This window comes from Geotrypetes seraphini, chromosome 4, assembly GCF_902459505.1.
Source record: "Geotrypetes seraphini chromosome 4, aGeoSer1.1, whole genome shotgun sequence".
In the NCBI taxonomy this organism is placed as follows: Eukaryota; Metazoa; Chordata; class Amphibia; order Gymnophiona; family Dermophiidae; genus Geotrypetes; species Geotrypetes seraphini.
The window spans coordinates 39,987,636-40,011,026 of NC_047087.1; the positions used below are offsets into that span (position 1 = coordinate 39,987,636).

The 23,391-nt window shown below is 43.9% G+C and overlaps 1 protein-coding gene across 1 annotated transcript in view; it reads left to right on the plus strand.

The window, feature by feature from the left end:
* The first annotated feature begins 21,076 nt into the window (after positions 1-21,076).
* SLC7A10 (solute carrier family 7 member 10) overlaps positions 21,077-23,391 on the plus strand; it is a 122,045-nt gene continuing 119,730 nt past the window's right edge. The window contains exon 1 of the mRNA XM_033940099.1: positions 21,077-21,532. Coding sequence (XP_033795990.1) covers positions 21,430-21,532 — 103 coding nt within the window. The 5' untranslated portion in view covers positions 21,077-21,429. The remainder of the gene's footprint in view (positions 21,533-23,391) is intronic.

A 23,391-nucleotide genomic window follows, 5' to 3' on the forward strand; every position in this document is an offset into this window, starting at 1 on the left:
AGGGACAGGCCTTCAGGAGGAACAGGCAGGCCTTCAGGAGGATGTTGCAGGCCTTCGGGGGGGGGGGGAACAAGCCTTCAGAGGAGGGGGACCCTGGTGTAGAAGTACACAGAGGGAGGGAGGGAAGGGGGATTCAAAGAGATGTGCCTATGTCGGACTTTGGGGGAAAGAATTAATGGGTCTAAAAACAGAGGAGAGGGAGAGACATGGTGGACAATGGGATTTAGGGAGGGAAGGAACAGAAAGGGAAAGAAGTTGGACACATGGCATGGTATAGAGGGGGATTGAGATACTAGTTAGGAGGGTAGTTGGAAAGAGAAAGGGAGAGATGGTGGACCCTGGGGTGGTGGGGAAGGAGGGAGAGATGAAGGATGAAAAGGTAGTTGAGAAAAGGTGGATCTGGGGTTGGAGACAAAAAAAGGAAAATGCCAGACCTCCAGGGGAGGGAAGGGAAATGGAAGGGGAGGACAGAGATGGAAGATGGATGGTTAGCACCGAGAAAGAAGAAAACGACAAATGGCCAGGAGACCCTGGCAAGCGAGTTATCAGAAGACAACCAGAGCCTGGGATCAAAATGATTTGAATAATGACCAGACAACAAAAGGTAGAAAAAATAATTTTATTTTGTGATTACAATATGTCAGATTTGAAATGTGTATCCTGCCAGAGGTGGTGTTGGACCGCAAACGTGAGCTAGGATTTAACAGAGAGAGGAAAAGTCTTTTTTGTTTCTTTGTTTACACCACAGTGCCAGTGTGGGTAGGAGAGGGCAAAGGGAGTGAAGAGGCTATAAAAGGGGTGAAGAGGCTATAAAATAAACCCTCCAGGATGTTGAAAAAAACATCCACTTGAGCAGGAAAATTGAATCAAATTGAAAAATCAATTCAATAGGCTGAATCGAATTGAATTTTTTTTTTCCTGAATCGGACAAAATGCTGCCACCCTTGGCCCAGTAGCCGATGCTTATGCCTTTTTCTGTGTCTGATAAATCATGCTTTTTTTCCCCATGACAGCCAGTTGCTATATTGGCAACTTGCTGACATCCCACCTTATATAACCACAATGTCTGCATGCAACACATGCATTCGTTCATTGGCTGTGCATTCCTGACATCAGAGGTAGACGGTGGGCATTATAATGTGACACGACTGTGTATATCCCAATCAGAGTTCTCAATTACCAACATCCCCGTGACCACCACTAAATCCAAATTAGCCTCTTCCATCACAGCCTAGATCCAGAATCTGGAGACCTTGATCACCCAATTCTAATCTGAAGCCCTCTTCAAGTTAACCAGTCTGCTGCTGAAGATACTTCTTTCCTTCTTTGATAGATACTCTCGAAGAACCCACCTGTGCAGCAAAGTATTCATGTCCAGGATGCAAAAGGAGTCAGGATGCTTACAGCTTTTGCTGATGATCATTTGAGTTATGTTACCTGCAGTTATTCTGTTCACTTTGTTTTTGTAACTCTACTGATGCAAGAAATAAAAACTTTAAAATACTGTATTATCTGTATAACTTCTAAAATACATGAATACGTTATATATTCTCCATCTGCCAGCAAAGGCATAACTCAAGGTTGGTTGATGCCTGGAATGCCCTCCTGAGGAAGGTGGTGGAGAGGAAAATAGTGACAGAATTCAAAAAAGCATGGAATGAACACAGAGGTTCTCTATAATGAAGGACATAAATTGAAAAACTAAGGCCAAAACTGGGCAGGCTTGGACAGTCTAGGTCTCGTATATGGCAATTCGATTTAGGATGGACTGGGGAGGGCTTTGATGGGAACTCCAGTAATTTGGAACATGAGAACAGTGTTGGGCAGACTTTTATGGTCTGTATCCCGTAAATGACAAGATGGTTTGGATAGGCTGGAGTGAGCTTTGATAGTTGGATCCTAAAAACATTACCGGGTGGACGTTACAGTCTATGGCCAGGAAATATCAAAGGCAAAAGACAATTTAATTTAATCATGAATTTATAATCCATGTAACTATTGGGCCTTTATCTGCTGTCATTTATTTTGTTACTATGAATATTGGACCCTTCTTTGTCATCTTCAAAAAAAATCACAAAGTGATTATAGGGGATTTTAATTTTTTTAGATTTTTATCTTATACCTTTTTCAGTAATAATTCAAGGTGAGTTTCTTTGAGGTTCAATAGGTATTTTCCTGTTTCTGGAGGGCTTAAAATCTGAGGGGCTGTTTTACGAAAGCTTAGCATGTGTTAACGGACATTGGCATGCACTAAAGCCTGGATTCTCTATAAAGCACCAATATTGGCTGCCGCCAATCGCGTGTCAATCATACAATGGTGACATATAGAGAATCACGCCTATGAGAAAGATAGGTGCCAGGAATGTAGGTCAGAGTTTCCCAGGCCATTTCTGGTGCCTATCTTTGAAGTGAATTGTACCTACGTAGGTGCTTTAGGTCGCCTAATCCACTTCCAGCATTAGCCACACCCACAGTGGCATTAGTCAGCCTAAATCACCTATAGAGGCATGATTCTGGTGTTGATTTTTTAGGCATTGGTAGGTGCTTTGAAACTCATGTCATTTTTTATCGAGCTTGTACACTAATTAGAGAATGCGAGCTTAAGTGCCATGTGGCTCATAAGTATAAAACAGGATATGTGACATTTAGCATGTGCTAGTCTGTTAGCAAACAGTAAGCTTTAGTAAAAAGGCCCCTGAGTTTCTACCTGAGGCATTGGAGAAAAATTAACTTGCATAAGGTCACAAAGAGAATCAGTGGAATTTGAAATGGGCTTCCTTGGTTTTCAGCCATGATGAACCTTCAAAATATTCTTGGGTTGTTGAATTATGCAGCAAACCTATTTGTGTCCATTTTGTATCTGAGGTTGTGAATTACAGTTTTTTAGTGCCCTCTGCTGGTAGTTCATGTGAATGTCAAGGACTTTGTGATTTTATATAGCACTAGCAGGTGAAAGCAGAGCTCTAGAGAATCTATCCTTGCTCTGTAAAGTTTGAAGTCTAGGTAAGACAGACAGATAAGAAACATAATCATTTGAGAAGAATCTGGGATAAGATTTAAAGGTCTCAAAGGTAGGTTGATAGAAGGAATTTAATTGAAGACAGAAACCACTTTACCTAATTTCATAAATCTGCAAAAATGTAAATCTTCACCTGAAATAAAGAACTATACTGATTTAGATTTGGCAAAGCGAAGATTCAGTCCACCAGGCACAGAGAGGTTGTTTTTACATAAGAATCTCTGCAAACTTTGGGCCTGATTCTCTAAAAGTGCATCCCGATTTTAGGCAGCTGTAGGCGTCCTACAGCTGTCTAATCAGCCAATCGGGATGCACGTTTTTAAAAAAAAATGCTCCCCAGGCAGGCCGCCTATATTGAAGGCGAGGCCCGCAAGACACCTAGGCCCTGATTCTGAATAGGACGCCCGGGAGAGGCGTCCTATTCAGAATCGGCCTAAACTAAACCCCGATTCTGTAACCGGCGTCCATGTTACAGACGCGGGTTAGAGAAACAGGTTAGATTAGACACGGCCCGCTACACTTATCGCAAGGGATCTCTCTGCCGCTATAAGTATAGCGGGCCGCGGCCCCCTGACCAGGAGGGTGGCCAAACCCTCTGCCCGAAGACGCACCCCCCCCCCCGACACTACCGACCGCCCCCCCCGACACTACCGACCCCCCGACATTACTGATCTCCCCCCTCCGACAATATCGATAGCTGGCAGGAGGGTGCCCAATCCCTCCTGCCCGAAGACACACCCCCCCCGACACTACCGACCGCCCCCCCCCCGACATTACCGATCTCCCCCCCCCGACAATATCTTTTGCTGGCAGGAGGGTGTCCAATCCCTCCTGCCCAAAGACGCACCCCCCCCCCCCCCCCCCGGTGCTAACAACCCCCAAACCTCCATTCCACCAAACCTGTTCTTAGATGGGTCTTGCACGTCTTGAGCAGGCAGGCACGCCTCGTCGAAATGAAGCGGGCCCGCCCCTTCCCGGCCCATCCCGCCGAAGCCTAAGGCCTGATTGGCCCAGGCTCTAGAAGCCTGGACCAATCAGGCCTTAGGCATAGCGGGTCCGCCCATCCCCACTAAGTCTAAGGTCTGATATCTGATTTCGCGAAAGATATTGTCGGGGGGGAGGGGGAGATCGGTAATGTCGGGGGAGGCGGTCGGTAGTGTCGGGGGGGCGGTCGGTAGTGTCGGGGGGGGGGTGCATCTTCGGGCAGAGGGTTTGGGCACCCTCCTGGTCAGGGGACCGCGGCCCGCTATACTTATTGCGGCAGAGAGATCCCTTGCCGCGATAAGTATAGCGGCCGCGTCTACTTACAATGTAGGCCAGCATTTTGCTGGCCTACATTTTAAGCTTCTCCTCTACTAGGGAGACGCATAGGGCCGCCTAGGTTCAGCCTAAGGCCCGCCTAAGGCCCTTAGACGAGCTTAGGCATCTTGCGGGTCTCCCTAGGCTCCCGGAGGCGCCTTCAGGCTTGCCTGGGGAGCATTTTTTTTTTTTTTAAACGTGCATCCCGATTGGCTGATTAGACAGCTGTAGGATGCCTAAAATCGGGATGCACTTTGGAGAATCAGGGCCTTTGTACCTTTGTGCCACAGAACAATCCCACTGAGAATGTGTGTTTAGCCCTTTAATTGGCAGATGGTGAAAATGGCTGCTATACATAACTTGATGTTGAACGGGAGCAACAGTGCCAAGTAGCAGGCATTTGGAAATGCAGATCTTCCATAAGAGCCCTAGAAACATGTTGCTTCTGAGCAACAATACCAAATAAAGAGTTAAGTAAATCCAGATAACTGGATCTGTCTTTTGGCTGTGGCCGATGGGGAACAATTGTGTGGTGAGCATCGTTCTGTTCTCAAGCAGGACTTCAGTGGTCCGATTGGGCTGTATTATTATATGCTTCATATCATTTGCTGAGCTTCACAGCATCTACTGTCTTGAAGCAATGCATGTTCTGCGATTGTGGAAGACCAATAAAGGGGTCACTCACAACCTCTTATTCAGTGTCTAGTCTATTATTTTGTAAGATTATGCTATAGGAGCGCAAGGACCAGTTGTGACCAGGTATTGTGGCTTAATATGACTTCAATTAGGGTTTGCATTTGCACTTTATCATATTTTTGCCATATATCTTGCACTTTATGAACTGTTGGCAAGCACCTTGCACTTTGTATTCTCTTAGAATTATTTGTTAGATATATATATTTTTTTACTTACGGTATTTATTTATCTATTTATTTATTTCCTGCCTTTTGCACTTCACACACAGACATTGTTTTATTGCACATGTTCACCTTAGGGTCTAGTATATTCATAGTATTTATAGTATTTATTATTATAATTATTGTTCTATTTATTGAGGCAAGCTTTCATTCACAAGGTGTGTGTTTGGGAAAGTATGTATGTGTTATGCCCGCATAACCCCTTCTCCTTGGTGTAAACAAGTCTATTTGGTTTTGGGAGTTTGATTTGATCCACATTTTTTTGACATAATATGGACTACATGATGTATGAGGCTACTCTCATTTAGACTGCGGTCTGGTACTGGTCACCTTTTGAGATATTGCCTGAGCCAGAGGTTTACGTTTATCTATCAAGGGCTCATACTGATGTCCATTGTTTAATAATTTTTAGATCCGTTTCATTCCCTTAGACCTGTTTTCTCCAAGGATTAGGTGTGCTAGCCAATTCTGTATTTTTCTTATCATTATAGGTGGGTTCACAGCAGCCTTTGGAATAGCAGTTATTGCAAACAACTCCAGGTGACACATGCATCAGACAGGGCGTTGTAACAGCATTCCTTTTCTCTCCCTCCCTTCACAGAGGGCAGGAAACCTGTGTAATAGCCTCAGAAACTTGATATCAGTTAGGGAAACCAAGGACGTTGAAAAGAGAACACAAGACACCCATATTAACAAACAACTCATATAAAATATATATGTTATGTTATATTGAGGGGCATTTTCGATAAGTCTGACTTTGGATGTTTTGAGCAAAATGTCCAGAAATCAGGTGGAGAAAATGACTATTTTCAAATTCGCAAAACGTCTATCTTCGAAAATGGATGTTTTGTCCAGCTAGATATCTAATTTTTTTGCCATTATTGAAAAACAAAATAAAAAATAAGCCATTTGCAAGTAGGAGGGGCCAGCATTTTTAATGGACTGGCCACATAGATATGCCAACAGAGCAGTGGGGCACTGCTATGAACTTCACATTAAGGATGCCAGGTACATATCTCACCATAACCCCTGTACATTATTTGGTGAGCTCTCCAAAACTCTCTCAAAACCTACTGTACCTACTCGTCTACAACCCCAATAGCCCTTACGCCTGCAGATATCACCTACATGGCAATACAATGGGTTTTTGGTGGGCTCACACTTTCTGTCACAGGTGTACTAGTTAGGCACATGGGCAGTGCAGTGGACTCCAGAGAAGGGGACCCAGGCCCACAAGACTACTCCAGAGATCTGCTTGCAGCTCTACTAGGATAGGATCTGTCAAAGAGACAGATATGCATGCACTATTTCATGCAAATATTTGGGAGGTGGGAGGGGGTCATTGACCATTGGCGGAGTGTGTGGGGGTCATATTTTTATCCCTTCAGTGGTCATCAGGTCTAGCCCAAAACATCCAAACTGTGCCCTGGATGTTTTCCAAAAGGTTTATCACTGTAAAATGTCCAAGTCCTAAGCCCGCCAAAAGCACACCTCTAACATGCCCCTTTAAGATTTAGATGCACTGGGGACAAAATGATCAGAAAGATGTCAAAAACTCAATTTAAAAAAATGTCCACTTAAAGACGTTTTGACTAGTAAGATGTCAAAGTGCTGGTTTATGCCATCTTTTGGACGTCTATCTTCTTTTTTTAAATGAGCCCCATCATGTTATATGTAATCTTATATCCTGCCAAATCCTCACCAAGCAGAGTTTGAGGCAGTTGATGTATAATAACATACTAACAATATATAGAATAAAAATGTAAAAACTATAATGACCCATAGAAAATAATAAAGGATCCAAGATGGCTGCTGTCTATATGTGTGGGTGACACGCATCCGACCAATGCTCTCCGGTTACCTGTTTCTTTGCTGGCGACTTAGTTTTCCCAGTTAACTACGGTTTTTCTTCCTTAACGAGGAAGAGTTGTTCAGGCAGATGCAGGGAGCAGCGCCGATAACTCTGGATGTTATCCCACTGAGGATGCCGGATGTGGGCGAGACTGGAGGGATTCCTCTAGGACCTGATGCAACCCTCAGTCCGAAGGTTAGAGCACTGCCTCCTCCGCCCCAGACCACCAGTTCTCCCAGGGGTGAGGAAACTACGAAGACAGGGGCGATCCTATCCCCAGAGGCAGACTGTACAACATCGGGGAGTATGGAAATGGAGATCCCGGACCAGGGAATCTCTGAAGAGGATTCTGGGGCAAATACAGCGCCAGGAGGAGGCTTGATCCAGAAGGAACAAAGCCAAGGATCTCCTAAGGAAGGTGAGCGATTATGTACTCAAATACAAGTTTCCTTTTGGGATAGGCATGCTGAGGTGACTCTAGAATCCCTATGGAATCTGGTAGTGAACTTTGGAAAAGACAATTAGTCCCAATTTCCAGCAAATTGAAAAAAAAATTGGTTCAGCACTCAGAAGAGCTGGAAAAAATAAAGCTGGATATGACTGCTTCTAAAACTTCATTTTACTGGTATCAGTAAAACAAATGGAGGAAATTCTAATTAAAAATAATATGAATCTTAGAAAAAAAGTAGTCATTAGAGAATCAAGCGCGTAATAATAACTTGAGACTGATAAACATTCCAAGAGTAACAACGGTTACACCTAGAGACATGCTCAGGAGATATTTGTTAGAAATCTTAGAAGTTGCAGAGGAAAATCTTCCACCATTTTCTCAAGTGTATTATCTTCCCAGCAAGATTCCATACCAACAACTTGAATCTACTGAACAACAAGCGTTGAATGTTTCTGAGATTCTGGAGAAGTCATATACGGAGGTGGCAATACCAGCAACACTGGTCATAAAGTTAGCTTTTTCTATTGATAAACCATGGTTATTGAGACTATTTCTTAAAAATAAACAGAAGGAATTTCTTGGTTGTAAAATTCAAATGTTCCCTGATATTTCAAGGGAAACACAAAAACGTAGACATGATTTTCTTCTCCTAAAACCAGGGGTCATCTCATTAGGGGCTACATTTTGTAAGTGCATTGTTCGTTACCATTCAACTAAATATGTCTTTTTTGAGCCTCAACAATTTAACTAATTTTTTGGCTTTGTCCCATTTGGATAAAGATACATCTTGAGCTTATAAATAAAATGTGTAACTCCGCTCCTGCCGTATAGAAGATAGCATTACTTTTGTTGTATAGATTATACTTTTCCTTTAGTTCGCCAGTTTAAAACTTCTTGGATCCAAATAGAGGACTTGAGCTAATTTTACCATTATAATTACTCTTTTTATTTTTTTTGCTTAAATCTTGTTAAAGTATAGATTTACTATGCCTCGGCTTTGTAAATTTGTTTGGTTTAATTTGATTTCTGTACAAGTTGAAATTAATGAAAATAATAATAATGAAAATAATAAAAAATAAAGTATAATTAAAATAATAAGAATAAAAGTACAAAAATGTATAAAAATAGGATTCATTAAAAAATAATATAAAACCATATACACTGAAATAAACAGGTTTGGGAAGGGGAATGGATCACTGTGGGCAGGGGGAACGGAGGAGAGGGGAGGGATGCTACCTCAAGAGCTATTGGAGTTGTATCAGGAGGTGGGACAGACTAAGGGTCCTGAGAGGGGTATGGTCATGGAATCCCAGCATTCCTTAGGTCAGATAAGGTGCACCCTAGAGCAGTGTCCCACAAACTTGTATTACTAAGCTTTGTATGTTTTCATAATTGGCTAGTAAAACAAACAAATTAAAAAAGATAGACATCTAACTGGACAAAACATCTACCTGGGCCATTTTAAAAAAAAAAAAAAGATAAGACATATTGCAGGTTTGAAAATGGAGATTTTCTCCACCCAATTCTTGGATGTTTTTCTCAAAATGTCCAAAAGTCAGACATAGACATCCTATCGAAAAGCCCTTCTATGTTTCCTGGTATAGTAGGATAAATAATAATAATAATAACTTTTTTTTTTTATATATACCGCCATACCATAAACAGTTCTAAGCGGTTTACAAGGGAAGAGACTGTATACAGAAAGCGACATTACAGCGAACTTACGAATTTACACTGGCATGTTAAGTTTAGCCAGGTTTATCTAGAAGTGTATTGAAAGTACATCAGGTTGAGATGGGGGTCAGAGAAATTTGTTGAAGAGGTAGGTTTTTATTGGCTTTCTAAATGTTAGGTACGAAAGTGCGTTTGAGATTAAGTTAATTAACCATTTGTTCCATTTACCTGCTTGGAATGATAGTGTTCTGTCGAGGTATCTCTTGTAGGTGCAGCCCTTTAGGGATGGAAAAGGGAACGAGTGGGTACTGCGTGTATTAGTTGTGCCTGGGAATTCGAATTGGTGAGACAGATAGGTTGGGGATGAACCTGTCATGGTTTTGAAGCAAAGGCAAGCAAACTTAAAAATGACTTTTGCTTCCACAGGTAGCCAGTGTAGTTTTTTGTAATATGGGCTTAAATGGTCTGATTTCTTCAGGCCATAAATGAGACGGACTTCAGCATTTTGGACGACTCTCAGTCGTTTGATGTTTTTTTGGAGAGATCCCAAGTATATGATATTGCAGTAGTCTAAGCTACTTAGGATCAGGAATTGAACCAGCAGTCGAAAGGAAAAGAAATCGAAGTATTGTTTAATGGTACGAAGTTTCCATAGAGTGAGAATGCATTTTTTGACTTGAGCATTAGTGTGATCTTCAAACGTCAGGCTTCAGTCCAGGGTGACACCAAGGATTTTGGTTGTGGGGTTAATTGGGTAGTCTGATCCATTTAGTCTCAAGGAGGTGTTCGCAATCTTGTTATTGGGACTTGCCAAGAAAATCTTGGTTTTTTTCAGGATTCAGTTTTAGTTTGGAGTGCATAGTACAATGTTCAACCTTGGTAAGGACGGATGAGATGAGTTGTTCTGTCTCTTGGGTCAGTGAGTAAATATTTTTCCATGTCCCTATACTTTTTACAAGAATAGCATGTATCATCTAATCTAATCTAATCTAATCTAAGCCTTAAGTTTATATACCACATCATCTCCATGGAGGTGGAGCTCGGCACGGTTTACAAGCTAAGAAATATAATAAGAGGGAGGGGGGAAGGATTTACATGAGGGTATATAAATAGAGGGAAGAGAAGGGGGGGAAAAAAGTATTATATATTATATATTACTAGCTGATGCCCCGGCGTTGCACGGGTATTTAATTATAGCAATAACACTGTAAATGGATTCAAATAAAGATACTTTATAGTGGTGAATGAAATTATTTTTTTACAGCTTAATAAAAAGTACAATATTCAAATTATAATGTGAAATATTTGACAAAATGAATACAATACAACTAACGCAAAACGTGATTATAAACAACATTTTTAGTTTCACCTCCTGGAGCAAGAACATATAAATTCTTGGGTGAACCCACCCTTGAGCAAGCAACATAGAGTTGTGGGCCGCGAGACCCCCAGAACATATCACCCCAGGTAGTGAGGGATCTGCATACCAAGTTTCGTTCAAATCGGTCAAGTCGTTTTTGAATTACTGTGAGAATGGCAGCTTTTTACATTTTTTCCATTGACATGAATGGGTGAAATCTGATTTTCTGTTTGTAGCTCCGCCCACGTGTGCAGGTGGGCCGCGAGACCCCCAGAACATATCACCCCAGGTAGTGAGGGATCTGCATACCAAGTTTCGTTCAAATCGGTCAAGCCGTTTTTGAATTACAGTGAGAAAGGCAGCTTTTTACATTTTTTCCATTGACATGAATGGGTGAAATCTGATTTTCTGTTTGTAGCTCCGCCTACGTGTGCAGGTGGGCCGTGAGACCCCCAGAACATATCACCCCAGGTAGTGAGGGATCTGCATACCAAGTTTCGTTCAAATCGGTCAAGCCGTTTTTGAATTACAGTGAGAATGGCAGGTTTTTACATTTTTCTCCATTGACATGAATGGGGGAAATCTGATTTTCTGTTTGTAGCTCCGCCCACGTGTGCAGGTGGGCTGCGAGACCCCCAGAACATATCACCCCAGGTAGTGAGGGATCTGCATACCAAGTTTCGTTCAAATCGGTCAAGCCGTTTTTGAATTACAGTGAGAATGGCAGCTTTTTACATTTTTTCCATTGACATGAATGGGTGAAATCTGATTTTCTGTTTGTAGCTCCGCCCACGTGTGCAGGTGGGCCGCGAGACCCCCAGAACATATCACCCCAGGTAGTGAGGGATCTGCATACCAAGTTTCGTTCAAATCGGTCAAGCCGTTTTTGAATTGCAGTGAGAATGGCAGCTTTTTACATTTTTTCCATTGACATGAATGGGTGAAATCTGATTTTCTGTTTGTAGCTCCGCCCACGTGTGCAGGTGGGCCGCGAGACCCCCAGAACATAACATCCCAGGTAGTGAGGGATCTGCATACCAAGGTTCGTTCAAATCGGTCAAGCCGTTTTTGCGTGATCGCGGCACATACACACACACATACATACACACATACATACCTCCGATTTAATATATATAGATATATATATATATTATATATATATTATATATATATCATGCAATATTCCTGCTAAAGTTTTCTTTCAACTCAGTCCCTTAAAGAATTCAGGTTTTAAAAAAGCCTAATTTTAACCCCTTTCTCCCTCTTTGTAAGAATAGAAATAAACCAGCCATACCCCCCCCACTATCAGACCTTGGAGGGGCCCCCACCAGTACTTCCACCATAGCGGGAACCTTGGAAGAATCCGCCGCCCCCTGTTAAAAATGATCTGAGTGTTCATAACTCTGTCACTGTGTTCAAGCTGTGCAGATACACTGAGAAACCTAGAAAGCTGTCTTAAGAGGGAAGACCATTTACATTTCTAGCTATTAAAAGGAGTTGAATATCAGGCTGCAGAATGCACTCGTGGATAAAATCCAAAAGCTGGAGTCAGAACAGAAGGCATGTTGTTTACAAGGCTCTCGTGTTAGCTGACGAGGAACTTAATCCTCTTCCAAACTCCTAAATAGACAGGTCTTTTAGGTACACGAGGCAGTCCTTTCACCAACATTGTAAATAGCGCTGCTTCTTTTTTTGGCAAGTACTGGTAGGAAAGAGGCATTCAGTTCTATTATTAATAGTATCTGAGATATATCTGGAGAAGTCAGAGCTGGTTCTAGAATGATAAATGTAACTTATGTAATTTCTTTTTTAGCATTCCTCTTCATTCTCTGTTCCAAGATAAACTCATTCAGAGGCCGAAGTGCTATGTTTTTTTACCAGAACTTATGCTTTATCTGGTCAATAACTAGGGTTACCAGACGTCCGGGAAAACCCAGACATGTCCTATTTTTAGAGGACTGTCTGGGTGCCTGGAGGGATTTCCAAAACCCAGCAGTTTGTCCAGGTTTTGGAAGTCCCCGACCTCAGGGCTTCATCTGGAGGGTGTCTGCGCATGCGAGCATGTCGACATGATGACATCATATGCATGCGCACATGTGTGCGATGTCATCACGTCGACATCCATGCATGCACAGATGCGGTCCCAAGCTCGGGGGGAGAGTCACGTGGAGGCAGGGTGGGGGCGGAACAGAGCAAAGCTGGAGGCGGAACAGGCCGGAGCTGGGGGTGGGATAAGGCGGGACCAGTTAGCTGTCCTCTTTTTTTCACAGAGGAAATCTGGCAAACCCTATAAATAACTATCAACTACATTTTCCAAAAGGAGCTACTATGCCCTAAGACCCCTTAATGTGCATTATTTATTGCAGATCCCTTACATTTAGGGCTCCTTTTATCAAGCCGCGCTAGCGGGGTTAACGTGCGTGACTTTTCATCACGCGTTAACCCCCGCGCTGGCTCAAAATTACCGCCTGCTCAAGAGGAGGCGGTGGCGGCTAGCGTGGCCGGCGGTTCAGCGCACGGTATTACGCGCGTTAAACCGCTAGCACGGCTTGATAAAAGGAGCCCTTAGGTACTCAACCAATATTCATAACAATAAAATCAGAAATTTGGAAAAAGAACTCCAATTTAACACAGGAAATTTAACATTCAACAGAATCACTTATAATTTAGAAAAAAAGTAAAATAGTCTTTCACAGGATGCACTGACCCAGGGAAAAGATTCAAACCTGTTTATCACCTCCAAATGCCTGGGTGAAGAAGTTTTTTAAATTTAACCTTAACATTTTTTGAATACCCTGACTGAAGCCACAATTACCTTGACGTAATCTTTCCCCTTTTTATGTATCAACAGTATATATTTCTTGAGGGGTAGGTGTCAGCAGCTGCTTCTCAATTAGACGCGGGTAAAAAAAATTGTCCCTGTCCCCGCGAACTCTGTCTCTGTCCCCACCCCATTCCCGCAAACTCTGTCTGATCCCATCCGCACAAACCTCGGATAGTTATGATTTAAAATTGAAATCATTTTATTAGAGTATAAAAAGAAACTATATTCTGTACAACTGTCATTTTTATAAATCACAAATACAGAAAAATGATCAACAGAGGGTAGGAGTGAAGGGCCACTACTCGGACTGGAGTAGGGTCACGAGTGGGGTCCCGCAGGGCTCAATGCTCGGGCCGCTGCTATTTAATATATTCATAAATGATCTAGAAACAGGGACGAAGTGTGAGATAATAAAATTTGCGGATGACACCAACTATTTAGTGGAGCTCGGACTAAAGAGGACTGCGAAGAATTGCAAATTCTGGAACTTGAACAAACTAGGGGAATGGGCGACAAGATGGCAGATGAAGTTCAACGTTGAGAAATGTAAAGTATTACAGAAACCCGAGGTACAACTATACGATGGGAGGGATGTTATTAAATGAGAGTACCCAAGAAAGGGACTTGGGGGTAATGGTGGACATGACAATGAAACCGACGGCACAGTGTTCAGCAGCCGCTAAAAAGGCAAACAGAATGCTAGGCATAATCAAGAAGGGTATTACAACCAGAACGAAAGAAGTTATCCTGCCATTGTATTGGGCGATGATACGTCCGCATCTGGAGTACTGCGTCCAATATTGGTCGCCGTACCTTAAGAAGGACATGGCGTTACTCGAGAGGGTTCAGAGGAGAGCGACGCGTCTGATAAAGGGGATGGAAAACCTTTCATACGCTGAGAGATTGGAGAAACTGGTTCTCTTTTCCCTGGAGGGGATATGATAGAGACTTACAAGATCATGAAGGGCATAGAGAGAGTAGAGAGGGACAGATTCTTCAAACTTTCGAATAATAAAAGAACAAGAGGGCATTCAGAAAAGTTGAAAGGGGACAGATTCAAAACGAATGCTAGGAAGTTCTTCTTTACCCAACGTGTGGTGGACACCTGGAATGCGCTTCCAGAGAGCGTAATAAGGCAGAGTACGGTACTGGGGTTCAAGAAAGGATTGGACAATTTCCTGCTGGAAAAGGGGATAGAGGGGTATAGATAGAGGATTACTGCACAGGTCCTGGACCTGTTGGGCCACCGCGTGAGCAGACCTCAGGTCTGACCCAGCAGAGGCATTGCTTATGTTCTTATGTCTCCCCTTACAATATTCCCTCCACTATAAAGAAAATTGAATGCTACATAGAAAATTCATCCTAACAGAATACCTCGGTCACATACACAGAACACAAATGCCAAATACATAAATTAAGCCAAAATCCCAAGAAGCCACACCTTTCATGAAGTACAACACCAAAGAAATAGAAAGATCCATTTCCTCCTATTCTGTGAAAAATATAAAGATTACACATGCCAGTGATGGTGGTAGGCCAAGGAGTGCAATTAGGGCAACTTCTCCCTGGCTAGAGAAGCTGAAGATGACACAGCCTAGTAGTGGGCTTTTCGGTCCCCTTCCCAAATTTCTGCCCTACCCATGTCTAACACCAGCACCAGCACTTTCCCTCTGTGTCCATATACCCCCATGTCTGGCATTGCCCCTCTCTGTCCATGTACCATTCCCGTGCAGCATCTCCCTTTGTGTCCCTCTCCCTATTCTCCTCCCCATGTCCATTATTTCCTCTCTGTTTCAGATATCTCCCTTTGTCTCTCCCTCTCTGCTGTGTCAGTATTTCATTCTCTCTTCCTTCATCCGTTTAGTATGGCATCTCTTTTTCCTTTCTCTTCCCTTCAACCCCTCCCCCTATAGGTCCAGAAGCCCCTTTTCCACAGGTATAGCACCTCTCTCCCTTTCTTCCAGCAGCCCCCGCCCCCTTCTACAGGGTCAGCACCTCTCCCCCTTCCCTCAAGGTTTCCCTCCTGCAGATCCTGTAGCTCTCTCCCTTCCCTTCAGTACCAGCCCTCACTCCATAGATCAAAAATAGGGAAAAATGCTTGAGTACCGGAATAAATTTAATGTAAACCATTCTGAGCTCCCCTGGGAGGACGGTATAGAAAATTTAATAAATAAAAATTAAAAAAACACCTCTCTCTCCCTTACCTTTAGCCCCAGTCCCCTCTTGTGCCCTTACTTCCTGCCCATCTGCTTTGCCTTTCATTCCCTCCCTCTTCCTCGGGGCCAACGGCTCCAGCTCCCCCCCCCCCTCGTGGGTCTAGTGGGTCCAGCCCCTCTCCCTTGTGGGTCCAGCCTGCCTCCCTCCCTCCCTGCTGCTGGCACACACCCTGAAAAGCAAGCCAATCTCTACACACGCCTGCTCAACGGTGCTCGCAGCCTTCCCTCTGCTGGGCTCCTCCTTATGATACAACTTCTTCTCTTTGCAAAAAGAGGAAGTTGCATCATAAAAAGAGGCCTAGCAGAGGGAAGGCCGCAAGCACTGTCGAGCAGGCGTGTGTAGAGATCGGCTTGCTCTTCAAGGTGTGTGCCAGCAGCAGGGAGGGAGAGAAGCCAGCTAGAGCCACCAGACCCATGAGTCGGGGGGGGGGGATGTTTGGAGCCATTGGACCCACAAGCAAGGGAGAAGGGCTGGAGCTGCCAAACCCACAAGCGAGGGAGGGCTGGAGCCACCAGACCCACGAGTGAGGGATGGCTGGAGCCGCAAGAGGTGTGGGTGGGGTACCCTACAGAATCAAAGCTTTTTACCGCTCCTATGGAATGGTAAAAAGCTTTATTCACGCACTTGCAGTAAACAGTAAAAAAGTTTGCATGTTCCTGTGGTTTTACTGTGGTTTGCCAGAGTTTACCATGGGATCGGGTCACCGTGTCATTTTCTAGTCTCAATGGGAATAATATCCTTACTTGCAGAAGGAAGTTTCGGCCTCTGAAAAATGTATTAAATTAGTCCTATAAAAAATTATCATCTTATTTTCCATGTTTTATTTGTATTTATTAAATTTTAATTTAGAGAGTAGAATAAGTCACTTTTTATAATTTACATCTGCCATCTTTATATTTTGCTTTAAAGATACAGAATGCAAACACAATAAGCTACTAAAAATTTTTTAGTATATAATGTGAATCCTCGGTGTGAGGTAACGAGCTCAGAAAAGCAAACACCCCGAAGGGGGAAAAGCTCCAATTATCTACTTGGCCTACATTTACCCAGCGTGAGAACCCTTCTACTGCTTTGGGCACACACCTTCATAGGATGTGTGCATATCACAAACCACATGTACAAACTAGTGGAATAAGTGAATCAAATCAAATCAACAGTGCAGGGGGACACACATAACTGTTTATCTCTGGTATTTCATTGTATGCAAATGTGGCTTTGATTTAATTTTTGTCTACATATTTCTTTTTTTAGTTTGTGGTTAACATAAGAACATAAGAAGTTGCCTCCACTGGGTCAGACCGAGGTCCATCTCGCCCAGCGGTCCGCTCCCGCGGAGGCCCATCAGGTCTGCGACCTGTGAAGTGGTTTCTGACCACTTTTATAACCTACCTCAAGTTCTATCTGTACCCCTCTATCCCTTTATCCTCCAGGAACCTATCCAAACCCTTCTTGAACCCCTGTACAGAGTTCTGGCCTATCACTTCCTCCGGAAGCGCGTTCCATGTGTCCACCACCCTCTGCGTAAAAAAGAATTTTCTAGCATTTGTTCTAAACCTGTCCCCTTTCAATTTCTCCGAGTGACCCCTAGTGCTTGTGGCTCCCCTCAGTGATGGTAAATCTGAATTCTGTATGTATGAAAAAAGTCAAGCATTCTCTTAGTATTGAATATCTATTCAACATTGATCTGTTCTAATCCAATAGTACTTCCGGATATGTTACATTATGGTACAGTAGATATTTCCTAGCCTAAGAAGGTTTACAACCTAAGCCAGGGCTTCTCAACCTAGTCCTCAGGTTACACCAACTCCCATTAGGTTTTCAGCAGCAGCTCACTGTGTGCTTTTAACTTCTCCACACAACTGCTGCTAGTGTTAATTAGCTGCAGTTCCATCAGAGAGTCTTGCGGCCTTTGCTAGGCCAGCCCACCTCCGATGATGCATCTTCCACTTTCATCAGAGGTGGGCCAGTCTAGCAAAGGCCTGATGCTGCCTGATGGATTCACCGGCTAAACTAACACTAGAGGCAGCTGTGAGAGGAAGTTAAAAGCACACCGTGAGCTGCTGCTGCTGGTCTGGGGGGGAGGCTGGGGAGAGAAGACGAGGAAAGCGGGAGATTCACAATGGCAGAAGGAAGGTGGGAGACATACAGCACCAGCGCCGTATACCCTGACAATGGTACACGTACCCACTGGGGTACGTGTACTATGTGTTGAGTACCTCTGATCTAGGGGTTCAAAGGCAGGAGCAATGTTCACTCTCTCCTGCTTATTCTATTCTTTATATTTGTTAGTTGCCTAATCCCTAATATTAGATTCTAAGCAACATACTATAATTAATTCTGATGCATATGCTAGGAGCTACAGGATTAGGTATTATGGCTTCGGCCTCAAAATGGCCACTACAACTTCCAGCAGAAGCCTTGCAGTACTAGTGCTAGTACCATGAAGCTACCACTAGAAGTCATGGTGGCCATTTTGTGACCAGAACTGTGATGGGCAGGAATGAGTGGGCATCACTACTGCTGGTTGAACCTCTAGACAACTAGGGATCTTGAGAGGTTGGCGGATGGGGAGTGTTGTTGGAGAATCTAGTTCTCTTTGAGGGGAGGGAAAATCAGAATGGAGGATGGAAGGGAGGGGTATCAAAAATGGTTGGGGGGTTGAGAGAACTTGTTTTCCCTTATGCAAACCCAGTCAATATTCAGTCAGAGCCTGCGTGTCTCATGTATGTCCCAGCATACCATCTGGTGACCAGCATAATATGCCTGCAACTGCATTGTAAACTGTTTAGATTTTCTGGATAGATGGTGTATCAAGTAACTAATGAACTTGAAACTTGCAAGGCCCCAGATATTTATTGCTGGTCCACAGACATAGTCAAGTATTAAGGGCCCCTTATACAAAGCCTTGGTAGGAAGTAGAGAGTTGTGCAGGAACAGAAATCCCACCCATCCCCACCCGTCCCTGCGAGGAATCCCTCCGTCCCCACGAGGAATCCCCTCCGTCCCCGCCTGTCCCTATAAACTTCAGAAATAGTTATTTCATTTAATTATGCTACTGAATTAAAGGCTCTGGTAGAGACCCATTTACAAATAAGCAAAGAGACTTTATTAATTTGGAAATATTAATTGGGAAGAATACATACTTTGTAAACTGGTTTCTACCAGAGCCTCTAATGTAAATATAAAATATAAATACTCAGCTGATGAGAACCCCAAAGCTGTCAGCTGAGGACTTCCTTTGCAGTTGGCCGGGGGTCCCTTTTGCCAAGCTTGGCAGGCAGCAGTAGCATCCCTGAGTCACAGTTGCTGGCACCTCAGTGGCTCATGGATGTTGCCAGCGACTGCTGTGCTTGATGGAGGGGAGTTCTGGCCGTCTCTAGAGGAGGTCCTCTGCTGGCGGTGCTTGGGGATCCCCCACCAGTCACAGCAAGGGTCATCAAGTACTTCAACACTGTAGAAATAAAACCAGAAATGCATTTCCTTTTCTTTTGAACACAATAGAAAGACATCTGCTATATACATTTCCCAAAGCTAACATATTTTAGTCAATACATTCCGTTTTTTACCTTTGTTGTCTGGAGACTTATTTTCCATAAAGTTGGTCCCAGTTTCTTTTTCCACTTTCCCATCTTCTGTAAATTCTTCTGTTGCTGTCAATTGGTTCCTCCTACCATGGTCCAGCATTTATCCCTTTCTCATTTTTCATGCTTGCCCACCAGCCCCATGCCCAACATTTCTCCTTCTATCACCCCTCTCCAGCACCATGCCACATCTCTCCCTCCATTCCCTTCACCACTATGTCCAACATTTCTCCCTCTTGCATCCATTTCAATCTGTCCCACTGTTCCCTTTCCACAATAATATTTGTCCCTTATCTGTATCTCACTCCCTCCCTATGACCAAAAATTTTTCTTTCTTCCATTCTAGTGTACACAACCATCTCTTTCCCTCCCTTCCTCTCTCCCAAGTTCATGCCATCTGTGTCCAAAAACACATTCCCTCCCCCACCTCAACATCTCTTTCCATCCCTTCCTCTTTCCCAAGTCCATGCCTTCTATGTCCAAAAACGCATTCCCTCCCCCACCTCAGCATCTCTTTCCCTCCCTTCCTCTTTCCCAAGTCCATGCCTTCTGTGTCCAAAAACATATTCCCTCCCCCACCTCAGCATCTCTTTCCCTCCCTTCCTCTTTCCCAAGTTCATGCCTTGTGTCCAAAAACGCACTCCCTCCCCCACCTCAGCATCTCTTTCCCAAGTTCATGCCTTGTGTCCAAAAATGCACTCCCTCCCCACCTCTGCATCTTTCCCAAGTTCATGCCTTGTTTCCAAAAACGCTCTCCCTCCCCCACCTCAGCATCTCTTTCCCCAGTTCATGCCTTGTGTCCAAAACGCACTCCCTCCCCCACCTCTTTCCCTCCCTTCCTCCATCCTCTCTCCCAAGTTCATGCCTTGTGCCAAAAACGCACTCCCTCCCCCTTTTGTGTTCTGCCTCCCAGCCCTCATCTGCAAGCAAAATGGAGCTCGAGCTGCGAGGCTCGTCTTCTTTTCCCTACCTGCCCTGCCGCAGCACACAGCCGACCGGAAGTCTTCCCGATGTCGCGCTGATGTCGGAGGGAGAGAAGGCTTTGCTTAAGCCCTCTCTCCGACGTCAGCGCTGACATGGTGGAAGTCTTCTGGTCGGCTGTGTGCTGCGGTAGGGCAGGTAGGGAAAAGAAGATGAGCCTCGCTGCTCGAGTACATCGAACCCCGCAGGATCACCGTGACCCTAGGTGGCATCCCCACGGGATCCCCGCGACCCTAGGGGGTGTCCCCACAGGATCCCTGTTACCTGAAGGGGGAACCAGCGGAATTCCCGCAGGTCCCACGGGATTCCCGTCGTCCCCATGCAGCTCTCTAGTAGGAAGTACTGGCACTGCAAATGCAAAGCAGCCCATAGGAACTGAATGGGCTATATTGCATTTGCCATATGGGAATCACTATTGCGGCCTTGTAAAATGAGCTCTGATTTGACATCTAATTATGCTGTGGCAGCATAAAAAAAAAGAGACCACTTCCAGCTGATTATTACCGAGATAGCTTTTAAACTTCCAAATTAAGAAGAATATTCAACTGTAAAACTTATGCTCTCAAGTCTGGCTAAAAATAGAACAGAAATTTAGGAGCTTATGGCGCCCTTTAGCTTTTGAGCACACTTTGCTTGAGAGGGTAATCAGTTTTCTTTTGGAGCACACCAGTTAATCTTGCACCCCTGAAAGCCTCACTAATAACGTTTAGTTAGGAAGCCAAAAGTCGTGTGTAAAAGCAAGGAAATCCCTGTCAAGAGCCAGCTGTGTCTTCTGGCTTTTTCAAACAGGTCCCAGAAAGTCAACTAACTCCTGGCTCGAGAGCAGCAAAGTTACTTAAAGGTCCTCTGCTTACAGAAATAGTTGCAGTGCTGTGGGCGCTTGAGCGCCCCCCAGTGTTGAGCAAACTCCTTCACTGTAACCAGTAAGGAGCAAGTTATTTTGGAAAAATTCGCTCCTGTACTTTACAAGAAAGACCTCTCGGTGGAACGGGATTCATATTTAAAAACTGCAGCACTGCCACCAGTACCCGCGCAAGTGCAGCGACTGCAGTGGCCCAGCCCCCCCGCTGCCCTGCCCTTCACGAGCTCTGAGCGGCTCGCGCAGGTCCTCCCGGGTTTTTGATATTCTGTGCTGGGCAGCACTGGCCTCCCACGCATGCGTCTCCCATTCAGCACGCGCTGTGTCGTGGCTGGCTGCTGAGCTGGGCAGAGGGACTCTGTGGGGGACTTGCAAGCGGATCGATCAGCTGAGCAATGGCTGGAGGAGAGCAGCCGAGCAGCCCGAGTCAGCGGGGCACAGAAAAAGTGACTTTGAAAAAAGAGATCGGACTCATCAGTGCTTGTGCCATTATTATCGGTGAGTTCCAGGGGGGGGGGGGGGGGACTGCAGCCAGATTTTATTAAGCAAGCGTGCAATACTTTTTGTGTTTTCTCTCTGTATACTTTATATCTCGGAGCACTCGTTAAGACCTGTCAAAAGCTTGGTGTTTTCAGGCTATTTTTCAATACAATTGGACACTCGGATTCTTAATATTTATTCTCTGATGTTGATCTCAGAGCTGCTGCCTTCGTTCGTTGAAAGTTCATATTATTCGGGGAAAGTTTGAGGGAGAAGTGAGCCTAGAATTTCAGTTTTAGAAAAAAATATGTAACTTTTTAAAATGAATCTTGAAAGAGAAACTGTGTAAGGAAAAAAAAAGTTTATGGAGGGAGAAACAAAACAAAGTGTAAGAGAAGCACCGAATAATGTTAATTAAGCCCATAGGGAAGGACTCAGATCTCCAATAATTTATACAGAGCAAACGTCACAAGTAACAAGATCTTAATCTGCAAAAGCAATATGTGCTCTTTGTTATTATTTTGGCTTTGCGTTTTATATTTAATAACTTTCTAAATCCGAGCTCACTGTGAGTTGCTGTTGTATGCTTACTCGAATACATATCTTCTAACTTTTTAATATTACTATTGGCTTCATTTGAGCATTTGTTTTCTGGTCATCTCACTATTTTGTGCCATTGGTGACTTCTGTTTAGAATAATCTACAATACTAAAAGATAAAATTAATCCCAGGAGGAAAATTATACCTGCCCCTATAAGATATAATTTCTTGATTTGGATGTGAGAGAAACTTCATAAATTTGTAATTACTTGGCTTTCCTGAGGGAGAGAATATAAACTACTGTATTCCTTAAATTTGTCCCAGAAAAAAACGGAATGAGAGTTGAATTGTACATTGTTGGATCGAGATAAAAGTAAGGAACATTGGAGGATGCACATGTCTCAGACTTGCCAAAGTCATTCCTTGCATTCACACTCTGAATATGTACAATAATAATGATAATTACTACATACAGTTAAGTCTGCAGGCAGTAATAATGGGACAGCTCAAATTAATGTTTAATGGACTTAATTATTTTAAAATAAAGAATCAAATATTCAGTGGGAAAATTCAAATTATAGAGGCCTCGTGTTAGGGAGGGGAGGAGTCTACCTCATAACATCCAGGAGCAGAGGGGAGGAGTCTACCTCAGAACATCCAGGAGCAGCTGTAGGGCTCCCATTCATTGCAAGGGCTCAATGGGCAGAATTTACCCCACCAACTCCACTGCAACATTACATGTGAAATCAGGACTATTTGGGGCTCCAGTCACTTTCCTTATCCCCATGATACTTGTGTAGCATTACCTTTAAAACAGGGACAGTAAAAAACGTTTTTACTTGGAGAGTCCCAAGCTCCACCCCTGTCTCCACCCTCTGCTCCTCCATTCACTTCTCTGCTCCTCCATCCTCACCTTTCCCTGCATATGCCCTTCCTTCTCCTCATAGGAGCCAGCTCTGCGAGTGCTTGAGCACTTCCGATATTGAACCAATTCTTTGACTATGTTCAGGAAGAGAAAATTTCTGTTGGGCTTAGCACCCCCAATCATTTTGAAAAGTTACCTCCCATGCTTCTCCCTCTCCCAGTATCTAGTCCTTCTTTCTCTCACCACATGTGTAACTTGTAATTGATCTTACCTCCAGCCTCTCTTGCTATCACTAGTCCATGTCTTCCACCTGCTTTCTTGCCAGCTCTGGCATTGGATCCCTTCTCCAACCCCTATGCTCAGTCCGCGTATTATCTCCGAGTCCCCTTCTCCCTTCCCTAATAGAAGACTCTTCTTCCAGACCTAGCATAAGACCCATTCTGCCCCCCTGCTCCTAGCGTTAGCCCCTTCT